Raw genomic sequence first — 16,130 nt, forward strand, 5'->3', positions numbered from 1 at the left:
TTGAAAAAATTATTATTTGGTCCTAGTACCCACCACGTGGTTGTGCTGTCAACTCCACATATTAATCAAAGCTAAAACAGAAGCTAATGAATGAGACAAATCTCAAGAATGATGGCTTCAGTCTTTCTCGAATCTCTTTTTCAAAAGCTTATTTATCATCTTGTTAAATTGGAACTTTGCATAAATTTAACGTTCAAACTATTTTGGAACTTTCATGTATGTTAGTTAAGCATGCAGTTTATGTGATTCAGTGCTTGTAATGATTGATTCGAATATACGATGTTATTTCGTAACGAAAACGGATGAAAACCAGGGATGAACTTGGTGTAAATTGCTGACAAAAGTTCTACTTTGGGTTGGAAGTTTATTTCAATTCTATTGCTGGTGTTACAGTGACTTCAAACACATTTGAAACTCTCTGTACACTGCTCTATGTCTATTGTTCACCTAAAAAAGACCTATATTACATCCTCTTCTAATGATCCATACTCTCTCTTGCCTTCTTCAAGTGATTTTAACATAAAAAAAAGTGTAGAACCTTCTTTATATATATTGCTTCTATGTGTCATGTCTTCCTCGTTCCGCCGCTTCGAAATCAACAGAGGAGGCAGATCGATCATCGGAGATTTACTTCGTCCGGATATTATGTACTTGCGGGAGATGTAAAGAAGTAACGGAAAAAGCGTAAAAGTGCTTTGTTTATGTATAGATTAGCAGATTGTCACTGGCAACCTAACTAACTCCTCTATTTATGTCTATATCTAGACGACGACGGAAATGCCGCTATGTATAGCAGGAGCAAAGGGGCTATCTGGCAGATTGAGTCCATCGCTGCAGATGTATGAACATTCGAAACGATCATTAAAACCAACAGATAAGATGACAAATATGTGTAGTTTTAGGTTTAAGATCTTATACCTCTCCTGGTCATTGTTGTCTGTCTCTACATGCTTTATTTTTTCATCTGATGCAGTGCCAGTGTTGAAAGCTTCCAGCAGGAAATTGAAATTGGTTGATGGGAAACTGAGTTGATCTGCTCAGCAGAGAAGATATGTCATCGGATAGAATTAAAGAGGAGGTCTGATAATGTAGAAAAGTTCGATACCTTCCGAGACTTTAAACTCGTCCATGGAGTGGGCAAAGAAGGACTGATTCGCCAGAGGCTTCTGTGCCAAATGAATCTCCAAAGGGTGCCTCCTCGGAGGTTGAAAGAATTGCTCAGGATCTTCTACAAACTGCTTCCTGTACAGCCTAGACGTTGCATATCCTCTCGGAACTGAGAAATCACAAATATCAGATGAGCACAAGTTACTTTACTCAGAAGTCGGACTTGTCGATGAAGTTAAATCATTGTCTGAATAAAAAAGGGCGACGACGCGCCTATCGAGACACCTGTGTAAAGTTCCTAAAGAAAAATAGATGGCATTTGCCAGACCAGACTAAAGAGTAACAAAAGAAGCTAATTACTTGAGTGAAGCTCGGATTCCATGTCTATATAATTGGGAGAATAAAACATTGGAGACTCGATTCTTTCCTGGTACTTCCTGCATGAATATAAAATCTTCATGTATATATCACTATTCTTCGCAGTTCTCAAACGCAGAAACGAAAAAGAGAAACAATTATGGTTACCTGTCAACAAGCTTTGGTTTTTCCCTGTAAGGCTTCACAAGAACACGAGCCCCGCAGACGTAATGTGGATTTCCTTTTGCTAAAATCATCTTCACAGTATCTGCACTGACAAAGGATACAAACCCGAACATCCGTTTCTGCTGGCAGGGAATCCGGACATCTTCGACTTGTCCATAATTGCTGCATTAAAAAACTCGAAAAAGTAAGAAAACTTCAGGATATCGAATATGACTGCAATTAGGCCTGCAGAAGAGTACATTATCATGTTACCTGAAATAGTTGGAGACATCATCTTCACTAAAAGTGCTCTCAGCTGGGAATGTGAGATAAATCTGTCGTGATCCGCTTACAATCAGACCTGGGCCATTTCTATCGTTTTGATTTTCAATGTACTTTGGTGCATCTTCGGCCAAAATGACAGAATGCTGTCCATGAGGCCTGCGACGCCATCACGAAAGAACAAATCGAATGAGCCTTCAAAGTTAAATATTTTATTTTGCTGCGAATTTAGAACATAATTTATGAATCATACTTGTCAATTACTCGAATCGTATTCTTCAATCGAGCGAGAAACTTTGTCAAGCTGTAACCTGCTTTACCATGTCTCTGACTCTCTGTGAGATAACCATCTGCCTGCAGAACTTTTCCATATTTCTCGTAATACAACAAAGGGAGCGATGCGATCGAAACAGGATCCCCTCTCTTCGTTTTCAGAAGCTCGACTAACTCGACCTCTAACTTCTCGAGTGACATAACATGATTGTCACCAACAGCATCCATCAAATTATGGATAAACATTTGAGGGAAGCCATCCGAAACTTGACCATGAAAGTACCTACAGTTACTTCCATGCTTACAGTACCCTTTGTTGAAATAATGACAGGACTTAACAGGGAAGTTGTGCGGATTCTGGTATCCACGTCCTACTTTAACATCATGATTAGCGATCGAAAATCCGCCATTCTCCACAAACTCCATTGGATCTTCCAGACTCAATAGCTGAGTTTGAGCCTGCAAATTGGACATCGAATCCAAGTAACCAGATGCATTAAAATCTAGGCTATGCTTGGCAACGAGTTGCTGCTCCCAGTACGGAGGTGTCACCTGGACACTTGTAGGGGACAGAAATAGCTTGGAGGAAACTGATGGTGAAACAGGAGGCGAAAAAGAAGTGAACTGTGAGGGCAATTCGAGTGCAGGGATGGGGTTCATCGGGGGCGGGGGAGAGACGGATTTGAACGGCAGATGCTGCAGTTCAAGCTTCGATTTATAAATGACCTCCTGCATGACTATATCAGGGCAAGTAGCCAATTGAACAATCTCTTGCTCACCATAGTCTTGCAAAAGAATATAGCCTATGATCTTTGAAACATTTTCCGGATCAATTTTGTTGATTCTATTGAATAACATCTGTGTATAGTCCGAGAATTCCATCTGTTTAATCACTGCAAATTCAAGAAAATTATTAATTATTCAGAAATAATAATAATAATTACATCCAAATCTCAACCATGGCATCTAACTATACTGTTAGGTTAAAAGCAGAGAATCTGTCTTCAGGAAAAAAAAATTGCAGATCCACTCAACAAGCAGGAAAACACACACACAAAACTTTTAAAAAAATGCAAAATTTATTTTGCGAAGAAACTAAATATGGAAAACAAATAAAATCATTAAACACGAAATATTCTTTTTCCATACAAAGAAACATATTAGATTATTAAAAGGGAAAAAAATACTACCAGAAATGTTAAAAGAAAGTGAGAGAACTTGGAACTTAATTCCCAGCCTAAAAGGGAAGATTTCTAAGAGTCCAAAGTTTTCAAAACTGAAACCCCAGAAATTTTCTCGGGAAAAAATAGTAATAATTTTTATAAAAAAAATTACATTTAAGATAATCTCTGGAAAAAAAAGTATAAGCCTTTGGAAAAACAAGATTCAAAGATGAAAGTAGAACAAACAAAGAATCACTGAACTTACCGACCAAAAGTATATCTTTTTTGAGTGCTGAGTTTTAAATTGCAAAGCTGCTCACTGATAGCTGAAACCACAACATATTAAGCTCTGTTTGTCTCCCGAGAAAACTTGGCTTGGCTTCCTGCAATGTCTGTGACCATTTCTAACTAACACAACTTTACAACTTTATATAAAGGAAAAAGAAAGACCCTTTAAATGGTAATTTTTTGCTTGTTTTCGAGATTATTTATAATTTTTAGTAAAACTTAACAGAGAAAGTTAAATCTTTGACAGATAAACTTCGTAAGTAAGTTACAGAGAATTAAGGCAATATAATTTGCTTGATTTTCGATTTTGATTCTAACAGTTTTGACTATTTAAATATCAAAGTTGCTGAATTTATTTATTCATTGAAATATTATTTTATTTTTGAAAATTCCAATGTGCTAAGTTTAGATTTTCCGATATACATGTGGGCAAAATGAATATCTTGTGTGGCTCAAACGTGGATCGTATTTTGTCTTTGAAGGAGACAACTCTCCTTAAACAATTACCGTTCGATCGCCAATGATAATTGTTAGTCAACGATCTAGATTGCTCAGGACCGTGGAGATGACATGCACCATACTAAAGTTTGCAAATTAATGTAATTTTTCATATTTTTTAGAATTAAGTTATCATTGAGGTATATTTTACGTCTATCAAGGTTAAATTTTTAAGATTTATAATTATTACTTAATAATATATGTTTAAAGTCTGAATAAATATATTTATCATGATTAATTTGCATTTGATATTAAAAGTAATATTAACTTGATATTAGGAATGGCAGAACAACCCGAACCTGACGGGGGAATCCGACTAAGTCAGGTCGGGTCGGGTTTGATTAATATCGGGTCGGGTATCGGGGTAAAATTCAGTGATTTTTTCGGGTTCGGGTTCGGGGCAAGGTATCCCGCCCCGATTTTATTTATATATATATAATATTTTATATTTTTATATTAATTATATATATAATATTTTATATTTTTTATATTAATTATATAATACAAACCCTAACCCCTAAACCTTTAAACCCTAAACCTTAAACCCTATCTTTTATAATTATTAAAGTAAAATTTAGTTGATTTATTGATAAATTTCTCAATGTAGGGAGCTACCAAGGAAAGTGACAAAAGTGGAACGACAATTTTGGATTACTTTATTTGACTTAATATTACGTAAGAATCTTCGTTGTATGATTTGAATATCTGAACAAGTTTGTATTTAATTATGTATGTGTTTTATTTTGGAGTTTAGATAATTATTTAGAATTGAGTTTGAATTTGTGACAGTAGTTTGAATTGTAAATCATGTAGACTAATTTTCTAGTTTTTGTGATCGTTTTTTTCTATTTTTTTATGAAAACTATCGATTTTTCTCGGGATCGGGTCAGGTTCGGGGACGGGGCAAAAAAAATCCCCGACGGGGCACCCCGATAAATAACCCGACAGGGAACATGGTGGGACGGGATTCATTTCGAGGACGAGAATAGGAGAGCAAAATCCGCCCCGAACCCGCCCCTTGCATATTAAACACACTTTACATGTTAATATACGCTTTTATTGCCATACTCTTTAATAGTTTTGTTTATATTTCTAAATATACAATTATATATTTATTTACCATATACTCCACGAGAGAGATTGATTAAAATAAAAACATAAGAATAAATGAGATACAAAATATCATACGGATTTTGTTCAAAAAAGAATAAACGCATACAATATGTGTCGAAGACATGTATTCGTACAAGCATAAGTCGAAGAAAAACGTCGGGTATTAGTTTTATCTTCAATCATTCAATTAACGCATATTTAAAAGATTATATTTATATGTTTGGGAAAAAAATATCATGTCTATGAGAAAATTTCAAAGAGGACAATCATTTGAAGCCCAATTGTTGGTGGCTAGTCAAACTTTAACATGGCTGAGAGCTGCTTTTTGCATGCTTCTTTCTTTTCTTTTTTGCTGAGTTGCTTCACATGTTTTCCACCTAATCATTGTCAAGCTTTTCCAGGCAATATATGGTTCATATGTCTGAAAACACACAAGGTCAACTTGGGTCCAAAAAAATCTATCCAAAACGAAAAGGAGGGAACCCACCCATTGTTCATTTTTTGATCAATCTTTTCTCTTTTTTGTGCATGCATATCTATGTCTAGCTTAATTTGAGCCATTTGGTAACCCAAAGCCATTCTCAAAAGGGTTTGTTGACATGAATAGAAAGTGACCCCATTGCCATGTTAGCTTTTAAAATCTTGGTTAATCACTTTTCATAAGGGACGGACATATAATTTTATAACATTTTAAGAGATTAAAACAGATTATAATAAAAAAAATATTTAAATTATATGAAAAAATTGAAATTTCCAAAATCGTCTATCTTCACTAATCCTCTCGATCCATCTCTGCTTCTCACACTGTCTATGTAAGGGGAGTCGCAATTAATGCAAGCATTGCATTTTCTTTTCATTCATCTTGCTTGGTTTGGCCCCTATTGTAATGCTTGTGCTATCAATGCGTTGGCTCAACCTCAAATTCTGAAGAAGAGATTTATTTCAATTACCCGCAATATATTCAAACCATAATTCCTCAACAAATTGTCTAGAGAACCTAGAGAAAACGAAAGAATTCTTGGATCCACCACTACTTTTTATTTCAAAATTCAGATCGAATTTCAAGTTGAATGAGATTTTTTTAAAATCAGGTTAAGTAGGATAGGATAAAGAGAGTATGTTCCTCAAGTCGGGTTAGATTGGCCCAAAATTTGACCCTACCCAACCTAGTATATTTCCCTTTCCAGTTACATCACCGTCTTAATCACTTAAACTATACAATCCATCCCTCATCTAATGAATTCCATTTGGTACCCGAGATCGAAATGTGAATACTTTCAAAATTAAGGGACCAATAAGATAGTTTATCGAAAAAAGAGCTTGTCTTAACTTTCTTGTGTTAATCTGATACAACTATTCACATGTTCATAAATTGAGTTGAGACGACAGTATCATACAACCATTGGTGGCACATGAAAGATAGCCAATAGTATTGAACCTTATCAACATCAAACATAGATTTTAAGGATGTGTGGTCTTTATCGAGGCTTGTCTTTTACATAGTAATCTAACGACCCATTCTTATTGTTCAATACAAATTGGGGCCCCATCAACAAATGGTCGGCACAGCTATTGCGCCCTCTCTGTCTGATTTGTACATATACTGTGGCTTGTTCATTTTGATGATGACAACTTTTGGTCCCTTTACTTTTAGTGGTCATCCTTTTACCATATAACTTGGCATTGATTGAGACCATTTCCTTCTTTAATTAGATTTTTTTTTCTGTTTCTAATTTGCAGGCATTTAAGAAACAATTATTGACAGTTGGAGTTTAGTTTAATTTAATTATCATTATTGTCAAGGACCTCAATTGTAATTATCTATTTTCTTTTGATTGCAATTACCCCATTAATGTTCATAATCTTGAAATCAAAGAAGCTGATAATTTTCTAAATTAATAATAAATATTTCTTTTATACTTGAAAAAAACAATTTATAAAGCTTAACTTCTTCTTTGGACTCTTATGGACCAATAAACTTTAAGGTACCCTGAAATTTGGGCCAATCCTAGAATGAAATTAATCCAATCCAGGTTAGAGCCCCCAGTAACAACAATCTCACCAACAGTTGAATTGCTTTTGCTGTTATGGCTAGGGAGCCCAAAAATATGAACATACACTGGATTCAAATGCAGCAGACTTTCTGGCCATTATCCAATAGCTAAGGTAGTTCGAATAATTATTTGATACAGTGATAATATAGATTTTTATTTTCATAAATGAATTTATGTCATGTGTCTTTAATGAATCAATCTTTCAATCATTACTATTTAATTATTACACCTCGGACGATATCTTTTGAAAACTATTATCTTTTCGCTAGTCAAAATTTTTGGATAGACTCATTCGATCACCAAAACTCCCAAGAAATCCATAACTTCTAACCATAGAAGTATTATAACTTTTGAACCAATTACAATATATAGACAATACATCTTATAGGTCTGTGCTACCTTCCATGACGAAATCTGAAATCTATCGTATCTATTTAGTCTGTTGACCTAAAAGTAGTAGTCATATTATCCTATGCCTGATACAGTTAGGCGCCAGCTAAGACCATTATAAATACCCCTTAGGACGTGTTCGGTTTAAGTCATCTCACATTACTAGGGGAATGAAATGTCATTCCCCTGTTTGGTTGGCAAACATTTCCAACCCTCAGTAATCTTTTATTCCCAATAGTGGTATTTTGGAGTATATTACCGGGAATGTGATTACCCCCTTCCCTTAGGTATTGTTGGATTACCGATGTTTTGGACTAAAATGCCTTTAAATTTTTCTTTTAAAAAATATCATTCTTCTGTCGTTCAATAAAAAAAATTCTACGTAGGTTAAATTACAAATCTATCCTTAAACTATTTTAGATTTACAAAAAAATCCATAATTAGAATTTTATATGAAGTTCAGGGGTTAAAATAAAATTTTACCCTTTCATTAAGCCTATTTATCTTTTCAATTTTGTAAAAAAATTATATAAATTTTATGAATTTAAAATTTTTAAATAAAATATATAAATTAATTGTAGTAGAATTCAACTTCTTAAAAAAACAAATATATAATAAAGGACAATTTGGTAAAATATACATTCAAATAATCTTTTATTCCTTTAACCAAGCACTGTAATCTTACATTCCTACTAAACGAACCAAACACAAAATACATCATTCCCAGTAATCTTATTCCCGCCGGTAATCCTATTCCCGCTGATAATCTTATATTCCGTGAACCAAACGCACCCTTAACTACAATTGAGAAAAGAGTTTTCTCACCATCTTTTCCTTGGGTCTTCATCTCTCTTTCTCAATTTTCACATGCATTATCCATCATCTCTCCTACTACCTTTCTCCTTTTTCCTCTCGGAGAGGATAGGCTAATGATAATCTTTACACTAACAAAGTTCTTCGCTCAAATCAGAAGAAGAATCGTCAGCTACCAATAAATAAACTTGTTCCTCCCAACAAAACTTAATCATTATTCTTCAATATTTATAAGCTTGATATTAGGAACCTATGAGTGGGTCTGAAGACCTTGCATGAGCCATAATTTGTTAATAGGATGAAATGAATTGAATTTCTATATTTAACCAATATAGTTTGTATTGTTTACCAACACCATCACCATTGACAATTTGATGTCTCATACAAGAGAAAACTAGAAGAAGAAGAAAAAATGTTACATCACTCAGTTCCTCATTTAACTAGTTTCGTTTGGCTAAAGTTAGATAAATTGTAAGTGGTCACAGTTGATATCAGATATCTAGGATTGGGTAGGTTGCTTTTGAGCTTCTGCACTAGCTTCCAACAACGAAGGGTTCAAAGGCAAAATACACCCCAACAACAAGAACCACAAAACGAATCCAATAGCTTTCTGCCTTTGATGCCATTTCATATCCAACTACTTGCTGACAAACAGAACATGCAATTTGAGACAGAAAAGCTTTATTTTTTTGTCACTAAAAAATGGGGCTCCGTTGTGAAAAATATCAAAACCCCAAAGTCCAAAATATATTCCCTGCTCCAACTTTTGTCTCCAATTTTTTTTTCTTTTTTGTTTTCTCAACAAAGTGGAAAGAGAATGTTGAAAGGTGAGAATAATATAAGATCCCCACCAAATCCCCCACCAAAAAGGGGGCACTATCTTCTCCAAAGGCCAATAGCTCTTGCCAACAAGTCGACAGCATCATAGACCATCCTTTTATTCTGCAAAACATGCCCTTCCAAATGCTACATTCCATCAAAGTTTGGATTTTTATTTCTCACCCTTTTCTTCCTATCATGTACTTTTACCTCAGACGCATTTCCACATAACTCTGCCTTCTTGAACTTCGTGTTTCAGTGGCCGATTCTACGTAACTTTATCTTTTACATCATTGAGAAATCACTTAAAGGGCTTCAGATTGAATAGATTAACGATTCCAAAGCTTACTACTGTCCTATAGATAGGAATATAGCAATATCAAACCATCTTATACCACATCGCTTGACACCCTAGGTAGGCTTCGTTTCGTTTTTGCAAATGGGAGGGCAGAGTGACCTGGCCGTTCATTCATCGATTGCCCTCTTGCAAGAGAGGTTCAGACAGTTGCAGAAAGCCAAGGAAATGAGGCAGGAGAGAGAGGTTCTGCGGCTGCTCTCCGAAGCGGAGCGGATCAATCCAGCTGCACCTCATCAGGGACCCCAATCATTTTTCCATTCCGAGTTGATCCTTCAGCCAAGACCTCCTCTCCAAGGATCTATCTGCAGTCAAACTAGCATGCATGATCAGCATCAGGTTACTGATCCTTCAAGTTTGTCATGTTTACGGCCGAGAGATACAGCCATGCATGCATCCACCTTTAGTGATTCAGATGTTGACACTTCACTTCATCTGTGAAAAATTGTACAATGTTGGTCTTTTTTTTCGTCCTGTTTTTCGAGCCTTTACCTCTTCTTGTGGAGCTGTAAGAAATGTGGAAGGGGAAGAGGAGAGTGTTCAGGTGAAAATTAGTGACAGATAGTGTATTATTAACTATTGTTCATTGAGAATATCAGTATCCTCTTTACAATCAGCAATTACATAGTGATCTGAGATGTCTTCCTCTTGCCTCTTTTCAAATGTATCTTCATCATAGTTACCATTATTTGGGTCTTCATCACTGTTCCATTTCCTCTTTATGATTTTCGGAATCATCGGAGTTACTGCTGTGGCATGTAATAGTTCTTCTTCATTGTTTATCCGCTCAAATCGAATGGCACTAACTTTTCGGGCATTTCCAGCTAATATCTGCACCAGAAACATGTTGGCCACAATAATATGTTAGTGACATAACTGATCATCTAGCCCATGTGTTCGTCAGGTTAATGAAATATCTACAGGAAGATATATTAAAATTTGGAATAAATCTCACGATACTAGTCTGGAATATCATATTTTAGTGATTTGGAAGAGAAAAGGGAGATGAATCACTTCGCTTTCACCATTAAGGTAGAAGACCCGGATTAACAAGGATAATATCGTAGTAACTGAAGTTTCTCATAATTCCAATAACAAAATGTTTGGAATTTCAACTGTTATAGTCTTGGTTAAGAGATTCTGATTAATTTCCAGATGGAAAAAAAAATTCTAGCTGCACTCGTTTCGTCCATATCCGACTACACACCATTGAGGAACATTTATAAACAATGACATTATTCAAAATCAATGCTAAGCAATATAAACACATATGGCAGACGGTTCAAACCATACCTCAAGTTTATAAATTTGATGCCTTTCCTTCAAATCTTGTTGATCAGATCCATCTTCAGAACTCTCATCATCTTCTTCTTCATTTTCCTTTTCAAGGATTACCTTAATACTCTCACCTGTCCTTGGTATATATCCAAATGCTTCGCAGACAAAACCGGACACTGTCTCATATTGATGTTCCTATAAAACAGCAAAGCGAAAGAAAGGAATACATAAGATAGTGTGAGGGACGACACTCCGTTTTAACACCTCAGTGCATATCCATGAACATTTCAACAATACTAGCTGAAACTTGCGAGTAGAAATGAGAACTTAAGCATGAAGATTTATATCAATTAATACAAGTAACATACTTCGGGCATTTTGATATTTAGATCTTCAGCGAGTTGATCAATAGATGTATTAGCGTCAACATCAAAGATTCCCTCTGCTCGCATCACAATGTAGCCAGTTTTCTTCTGGATCTCCTCCTGTCATAGCAAATATATATATATATATATATTAAGCCCATAGAAACTTGAAAATAAAGTTTACAAGCTAGAGATCCATCAAAGTGTACTACTGAGCAGAAAATTGACATAGATCAACAAAATTAACTGGTTTTGGACTTTAATGAAAAGCAGCAGTTCGGAATTAAAGTATGTAGCAGAACTAAGTCATTGATAAAGTCATCAAAGATATGGCAAGACTTACATTTGAATCATTTTCATCGAAAATTTCACCAACAATCTCCTCAACCACATCTTCTAAGGTGACTATCTGGTTCAGCATTAAGAAAATAAGATAAAAGAATACAAGGGGCAATCCTAAAGAGAGCAGGGATAGGTAGAAATGCAGATTCATTGTTGCCTGCCGCATTTGCTAAGATTTTAGCACATCGCAGACTCCACTCAACGAATTTTTAACAAGAGATAAAAGGATTTAGAAACACTTTGACATCTTTTTCAACTTTGCAAATGCAGGAACACTTTTCCATGTCCAATCTCAATTCTCATGTTAATGTCGAACTGTCTTACTTCGAGGTTCTCAACAGGTACGAATTATTAAACTGTACTAATTTAAATTCAAAATCAATTCAGAAATTTATAGTACTTACTCCAACTGTTCCACCATATTCATTAAGAGCCACAGCCATGTGAACCTTCCTAATGCGGAACTCTCTAATAAGATTCCAGACTAACATTGAATCTGAAAAACAAATTGACAATTCTATTTGTAATAGCTTCTCATAATATAATCCATAATGACATGTTGACAAAGCATGGTAATGAACGGTAATTAACCGAAGCTGTCGTTCGGTCTAATGGATAGAGAGACAGAAAGGCAAAATTCATCTGCAAATTAATTGAGCGGACAAAATAAACAGAAGATATGTCTCAAAATTACCAGGCACAAAAAATGCAGGCTTCTGAGCCATATCCCCCACAGTAGTACTTTCTAGCAGTCCACCCTTCAAAATCAAACATATTATAATTTTGCACGCTATAGTATTGTTGCACACATTAAAATGTCTCATATATGATCGGAAAAAATGATTTAAGATCAGAAATTGTCAGACCTTTGGAACAGAATCTAGTAGATCCATAGCGTATGCAATACCCACTATATTGTCAACACGCTGCTCAAAAACAGGCACCCTGAATCAATGTCGAAAAATTTCTTAGCATGTTATTAAGATAAAAAGAACCTAAGTGATGGATTAATACCTTGAATATTGATGAGTCAACCACAAATTGTGGAAATCAACAAGTGTTGAGCTTGCATCAATTGCAACTACATCAACAAGAGGTGTCATCACCTCTCTAACATGAGTATCTTTTATCTCTAACACATTTTCAATCATATCCTGCAAGAGGATTCCAGCAATAAGAGCGCACCAAAACCATAAACAAAGAGAGAGGTATGGATTTGTGTTGTATCAAGTATAAACACGGACCATAGAGAGCAATAATTGCAACAGGACTGTACACCATATACAATTGGAGGGGAAAATATAATCGTAGTGAGCTTCAGCTCAATAGAGAAATAGAGAACGAGTTCTAATGATCCATTTTGCATGGGAGTTCTGACTTACTATATGCAACAGAACCATTTCATGTTATGCATTTCACTGAATTCAAAACTTTGTTTATTGATACATGTACAAACAGATAAAAGAATCACGATTCAGAAGATAACTTAGCATCAATAACATAATCTGAGAAGTTCACAGCTGAGGCTAAAGTTCTGCATACAGATTAGTCTAACAACAAATAAGATACCTTTGGATCTACTGGGCATTTCAAGAACCGAGGGTAAAAGAAAAATAAATATTGCAGATAAGTTAAAATGCGTTAAACGAAAGCTAAATCAGAGCTATATACATGTGAACTTGTAAAACATGTGATATATGTGGCTACCTGCTCCTCCTCCTCTATTGCTCCACTCAATTCTGCTCCTCGTAACGTTAGCTTCAATTCATCTTCAGTAACATAAGGTTCACTGAAAACGAAGAGACAATGCAGAAGGCATTCAGAAAGCAAATAACACAATGAAGACATATGTTGAAATTTCGACAAAATCATTAGAAAGAAACAGCACAGAAAATAATCAATGATTTAGAAGCTGTACATAGAATTAAATTCGGGTAAGTATTTTCTTCACCTTTTTCCTTTTAGACCAAAAATTTTGAGCATTCCCATTGATAAATATGTGACAACTCGTCCCACTGGATATAGTATTACAGAAAGCCATGCCACTGGCCTAACCTAGAAATATTGCAACGACAAGTAGGCAGTCAGTTTTAAATTGGAAATGATAACTTCGGCAAAGCGCCAAGAGAGTCATGAAGCCTATAGAAAAAAAGGAAGGAAGAAAAGCTATACTATTTTAAGACACATCTGGCTTGTAGTGAAATTTAAATACTCAAATGATGAAGGCTGAAAAGAGAAATCGTACCACAAATCTGGCAACTTCTGTTGGATTGTGAACAGCTATACTCTTTGGAGTTATTTCAGTGAGAAGCAATACGGCAACCTAGCACCATACAAGGAAAGTTAACTGGTTTCTGTATTTATTTCACCAAAATATATATTTCATTTCACTTGTTTATATATTCATATGCTGGCCAACCATACGTTAACCGATTTATTATTTTACTGGCTTACACATGATAGAGAAAGGCTCAAAGATGTGCAGTTAGGCACCACACAGTCCCTCGAAAAACCAAACCAAAGCACAGGATATCAATACATACAGTCATTACTCCAGTTGCTGCACTAACACCGGCTTCCCCAAATATTGCTGTTGCAGCATCTGTGACTAAAGCAGTTGCTCCAATATTGACCACACTAAGTAAAGAAATAAAATCCACAATAAGAAAAATTTCAAGATTTAGCTGAAAAGATGGAAATGTAACATAGCAAGGTGATGGAAAGAAAAGAGAAGTACGTGGTTCCAATAAGAATGGTTGTAAGAAACCGAGTTACATCACTACGAAGCATCTTGAATACACCATCTTCAGACTCTTTTTCGGCCAGCTCGCGTACCTTACAAAGATTAACACCAAATGAGCAATGGGTGGCAACTTTCTTAAAGGCTTGATGCAATGCCAAACTAAAATAAACCAGTACTCGATGAAGAAAACTTGCATATGATACTTCTGCTTCAACCCACTCTAAATTAACAATAAACTGAAATTTGTACTTCCAAAGACTTGTGCCTTCACCAAAATGCAACACTAAACAACATCAGTTGTTTTTTAGGCTTTAACAGTTGAACCGATACATACTTTATTTTGTTGTTCTCTATGGCTTATCTAAGTTGTTTGCCTCATTCTATCTCTGTTTACATACTATGGTTAAGCACAAATCAATAAGAGATTGATGATCACTCATAACTCAATCCACCATAAATTAATAACACAACATGGACTCAATACCGAGAGTTAACATAGCAAATTAAAATTTAATCTTATAATTAACTTAAGCCAAATATATCAAATTACCAAAGCAATTTGCACCACAATCAGGAAAAAAGAAAATATCCCTAAGGCCCAATTTATAAATAGCAAAGCGTCTGCATTCTTTCCGATATCCAACGTTCAACATTCATTCACTCTAACTTCCATCATTTGAACAACCAAAGTGTGCACTCAATAGGTATAAAAGTAATACTATGCTGGGTCAAAGAAACCAATACCTTCCAAGGCCATAGTGTAGTTATAGCAGTCTCTGCCATTGAGAAGAAGGCAGACAGACCCAAAAGCGCTGTCAAAACCAAACCTTGCTCCTTGAAAACTTTAATAAGCATAGATAGCTTTGGCCAAGCATTCTTCAGCAGCAATATGGACTGCCCAATCACTCCATAGCCGGCATTAACCACTCCCTCTACAGAAAACAATCTTGTACAACCAAATGCTAATACACCACAAACCATTGCCACCAAAATTCCTCTTTTCACAAAATTCAAGTTCTGGTAACTTCCCAGTTCTTCCTTTTCTTCAATGAACGACCCCAAACGTGCTTGGCTTCCAAAAGTGCCGGTTTTTGGCAACCCAAAGGCTTTAGCAATACGGAAATGAGGAAAACTAGAGATAATGGGAGATGGGTAGTGATTAATTTTAGATAAAAACTTCGATGGGTACTTAAAATTTCGATTAAAAAGCCTGAAAGATGAAGACTTTGTTGACGAAAAGAAAGTTGGTCGGCTGAGAATTGAGGTATCAAGTGCCATTTCCATTAAAAAAAGTCAATAATCTAAAAAAAATCAAAACTTGTCTGAACAATAGTAGGGAAAAAGAAGAAAAAAAAAATTAGGTTCAATTAGAATAAGCAGAAATTTCCCATGGAGTGGTCTCTTCATGAGTCCATTAGAGGATTCTTGGAATAAGGCTTGTGTTCGATGAAGGAAAAGTTTTGCTTGCTGCGTTCTGCAAGTGGGGGGTGAAGAGGAAATGCCAAAACTTGTCCCCCATAAATTCTAAAATCACAATCCAATCCCTAAACTAAAGACAAAATTTAGGCTACTGAACTTGGAAGTCCAAAATCATGTAGAAGCCGAATGAATCCATTAGGAGATGAAACTGATCACCAAAAAGAATGAAAGATAACTGAATACACTTCACGTATCATATAAAACTACCAAGTTTTAGCCCTTGGCTACAGTTTAACAGAATAAAGC

At 35.4% G+C, this 16,130-nt stretch overlaps 3 protein-coding genes across 4 annotated transcripts; 1 reads left to right on the plus strand and 2 right to left on the minus strand.

Annotated features, from left to right (window-relative positions):
- Positions 1 to 597: 597 nt before the first annotated feature.
- LOC120144988 (zinc finger CCCH domain-containing protein 18-like) lies at positions 598 to 3,833 on the minus strand. 2 transcript variants are annotated; one of them, XM_039158909.1, is made up of 8 exons: positions 3,618 to 3,833; positions 2,165 to 3,095; positions 1,903 to 2,070; positions 1,633 to 1,812; positions 1,468 to 1,544; positions 1,106 to 1,276; positions 919 to 1,033; positions 598 to 831 (listed from the first exon to the last, which is right to left on the minus strand). In XM_039158909.1, exons 2-8 carry the CDS (start codon positions 3,064 to 3,066, stop codon positions 762 to 764), a joined length of 1,683 nt encoding a protein of 560 aa, XP_039014840.1. In that variant the 5' UTR covers positions 3,067 to 3,095; positions 3,618 to 3,833; the 3' UTR covers positions 598 to 761. The 2 variants fall into 2 exon arrangements, with proteins under 2 accessions (XP_039014840.1, XP_039014839.1); XM_039158908.1 differs by having other exon boundaries at positions 600 to 831; positions 2,165 to 3,077; positions 3,613 to 3,832.
- A 5,928-nt stretch (positions 3,834 to 9,761) lies between these two features.
- Positions 9,762 to 10,118, plus strand: LOC120145686. The gene has a single exon (XM_039159456.1). The coding sequence runs from the start codon at positions 9,762 to 9,764 to the stop codon at positions 10,116 to 10,118; it is 357 nt and encodes a 118-aa protein (XP_039015387.1).
- On the minus strand, positions 10,085 to 15,764 carry LOC120144957 (putative DUF21 domain-containing protein At3g13070, chloroplastic). The gene is made up of 14 exons (XM_039158886.1): positions 15,150 to 15,764; positions 14,400 to 14,497; positions 14,206 to 14,299; positions 13,908 to 13,985; positions 13,614 to 13,717; positions 13,370 to 13,451; positions 12,677 to 12,816; positions 12,529 to 12,607; positions 12,357 to 12,420; positions 12,067 to 12,158; positions 11,664 to 11,729; positions 11,324 to 11,440; positions 10,971 to 11,150; positions 10,085 to 10,508 (listed from the first exon to the last, which is right to left on the minus strand). Exons 1-14 carry the CDS (start codon positions 15,687 to 15,689, stop codon positions 10,254 to 10,256), a joined length of 1,989 nt encoding a protein of 662 aa, XP_039014817.1. The 5' UTR covers positions 15,690 to 15,764; the 3' UTR covers positions 10,085 to 10,253.
- Positions 15,765 to 16,130: the final 366 nt, after the last annotated feature.

The sequence above is a fragment of the Hibiscus syriacus genome, unplaced genomic scaffold (genome assembly GCF_006381635.1).
Source record: "Hibiscus syriacus cultivar Baekdansim isolate YM2019G1 unplaced genomic scaffold, ASM638163v2 tig00110893_pilon, whole genome shotgun sequence".
NCBI lineage: Eukaryota > Viridiplantae > Streptophyta > Magnoliopsida > Malvales > Malvaceae > Hibiscus > Hibiscus syriacus.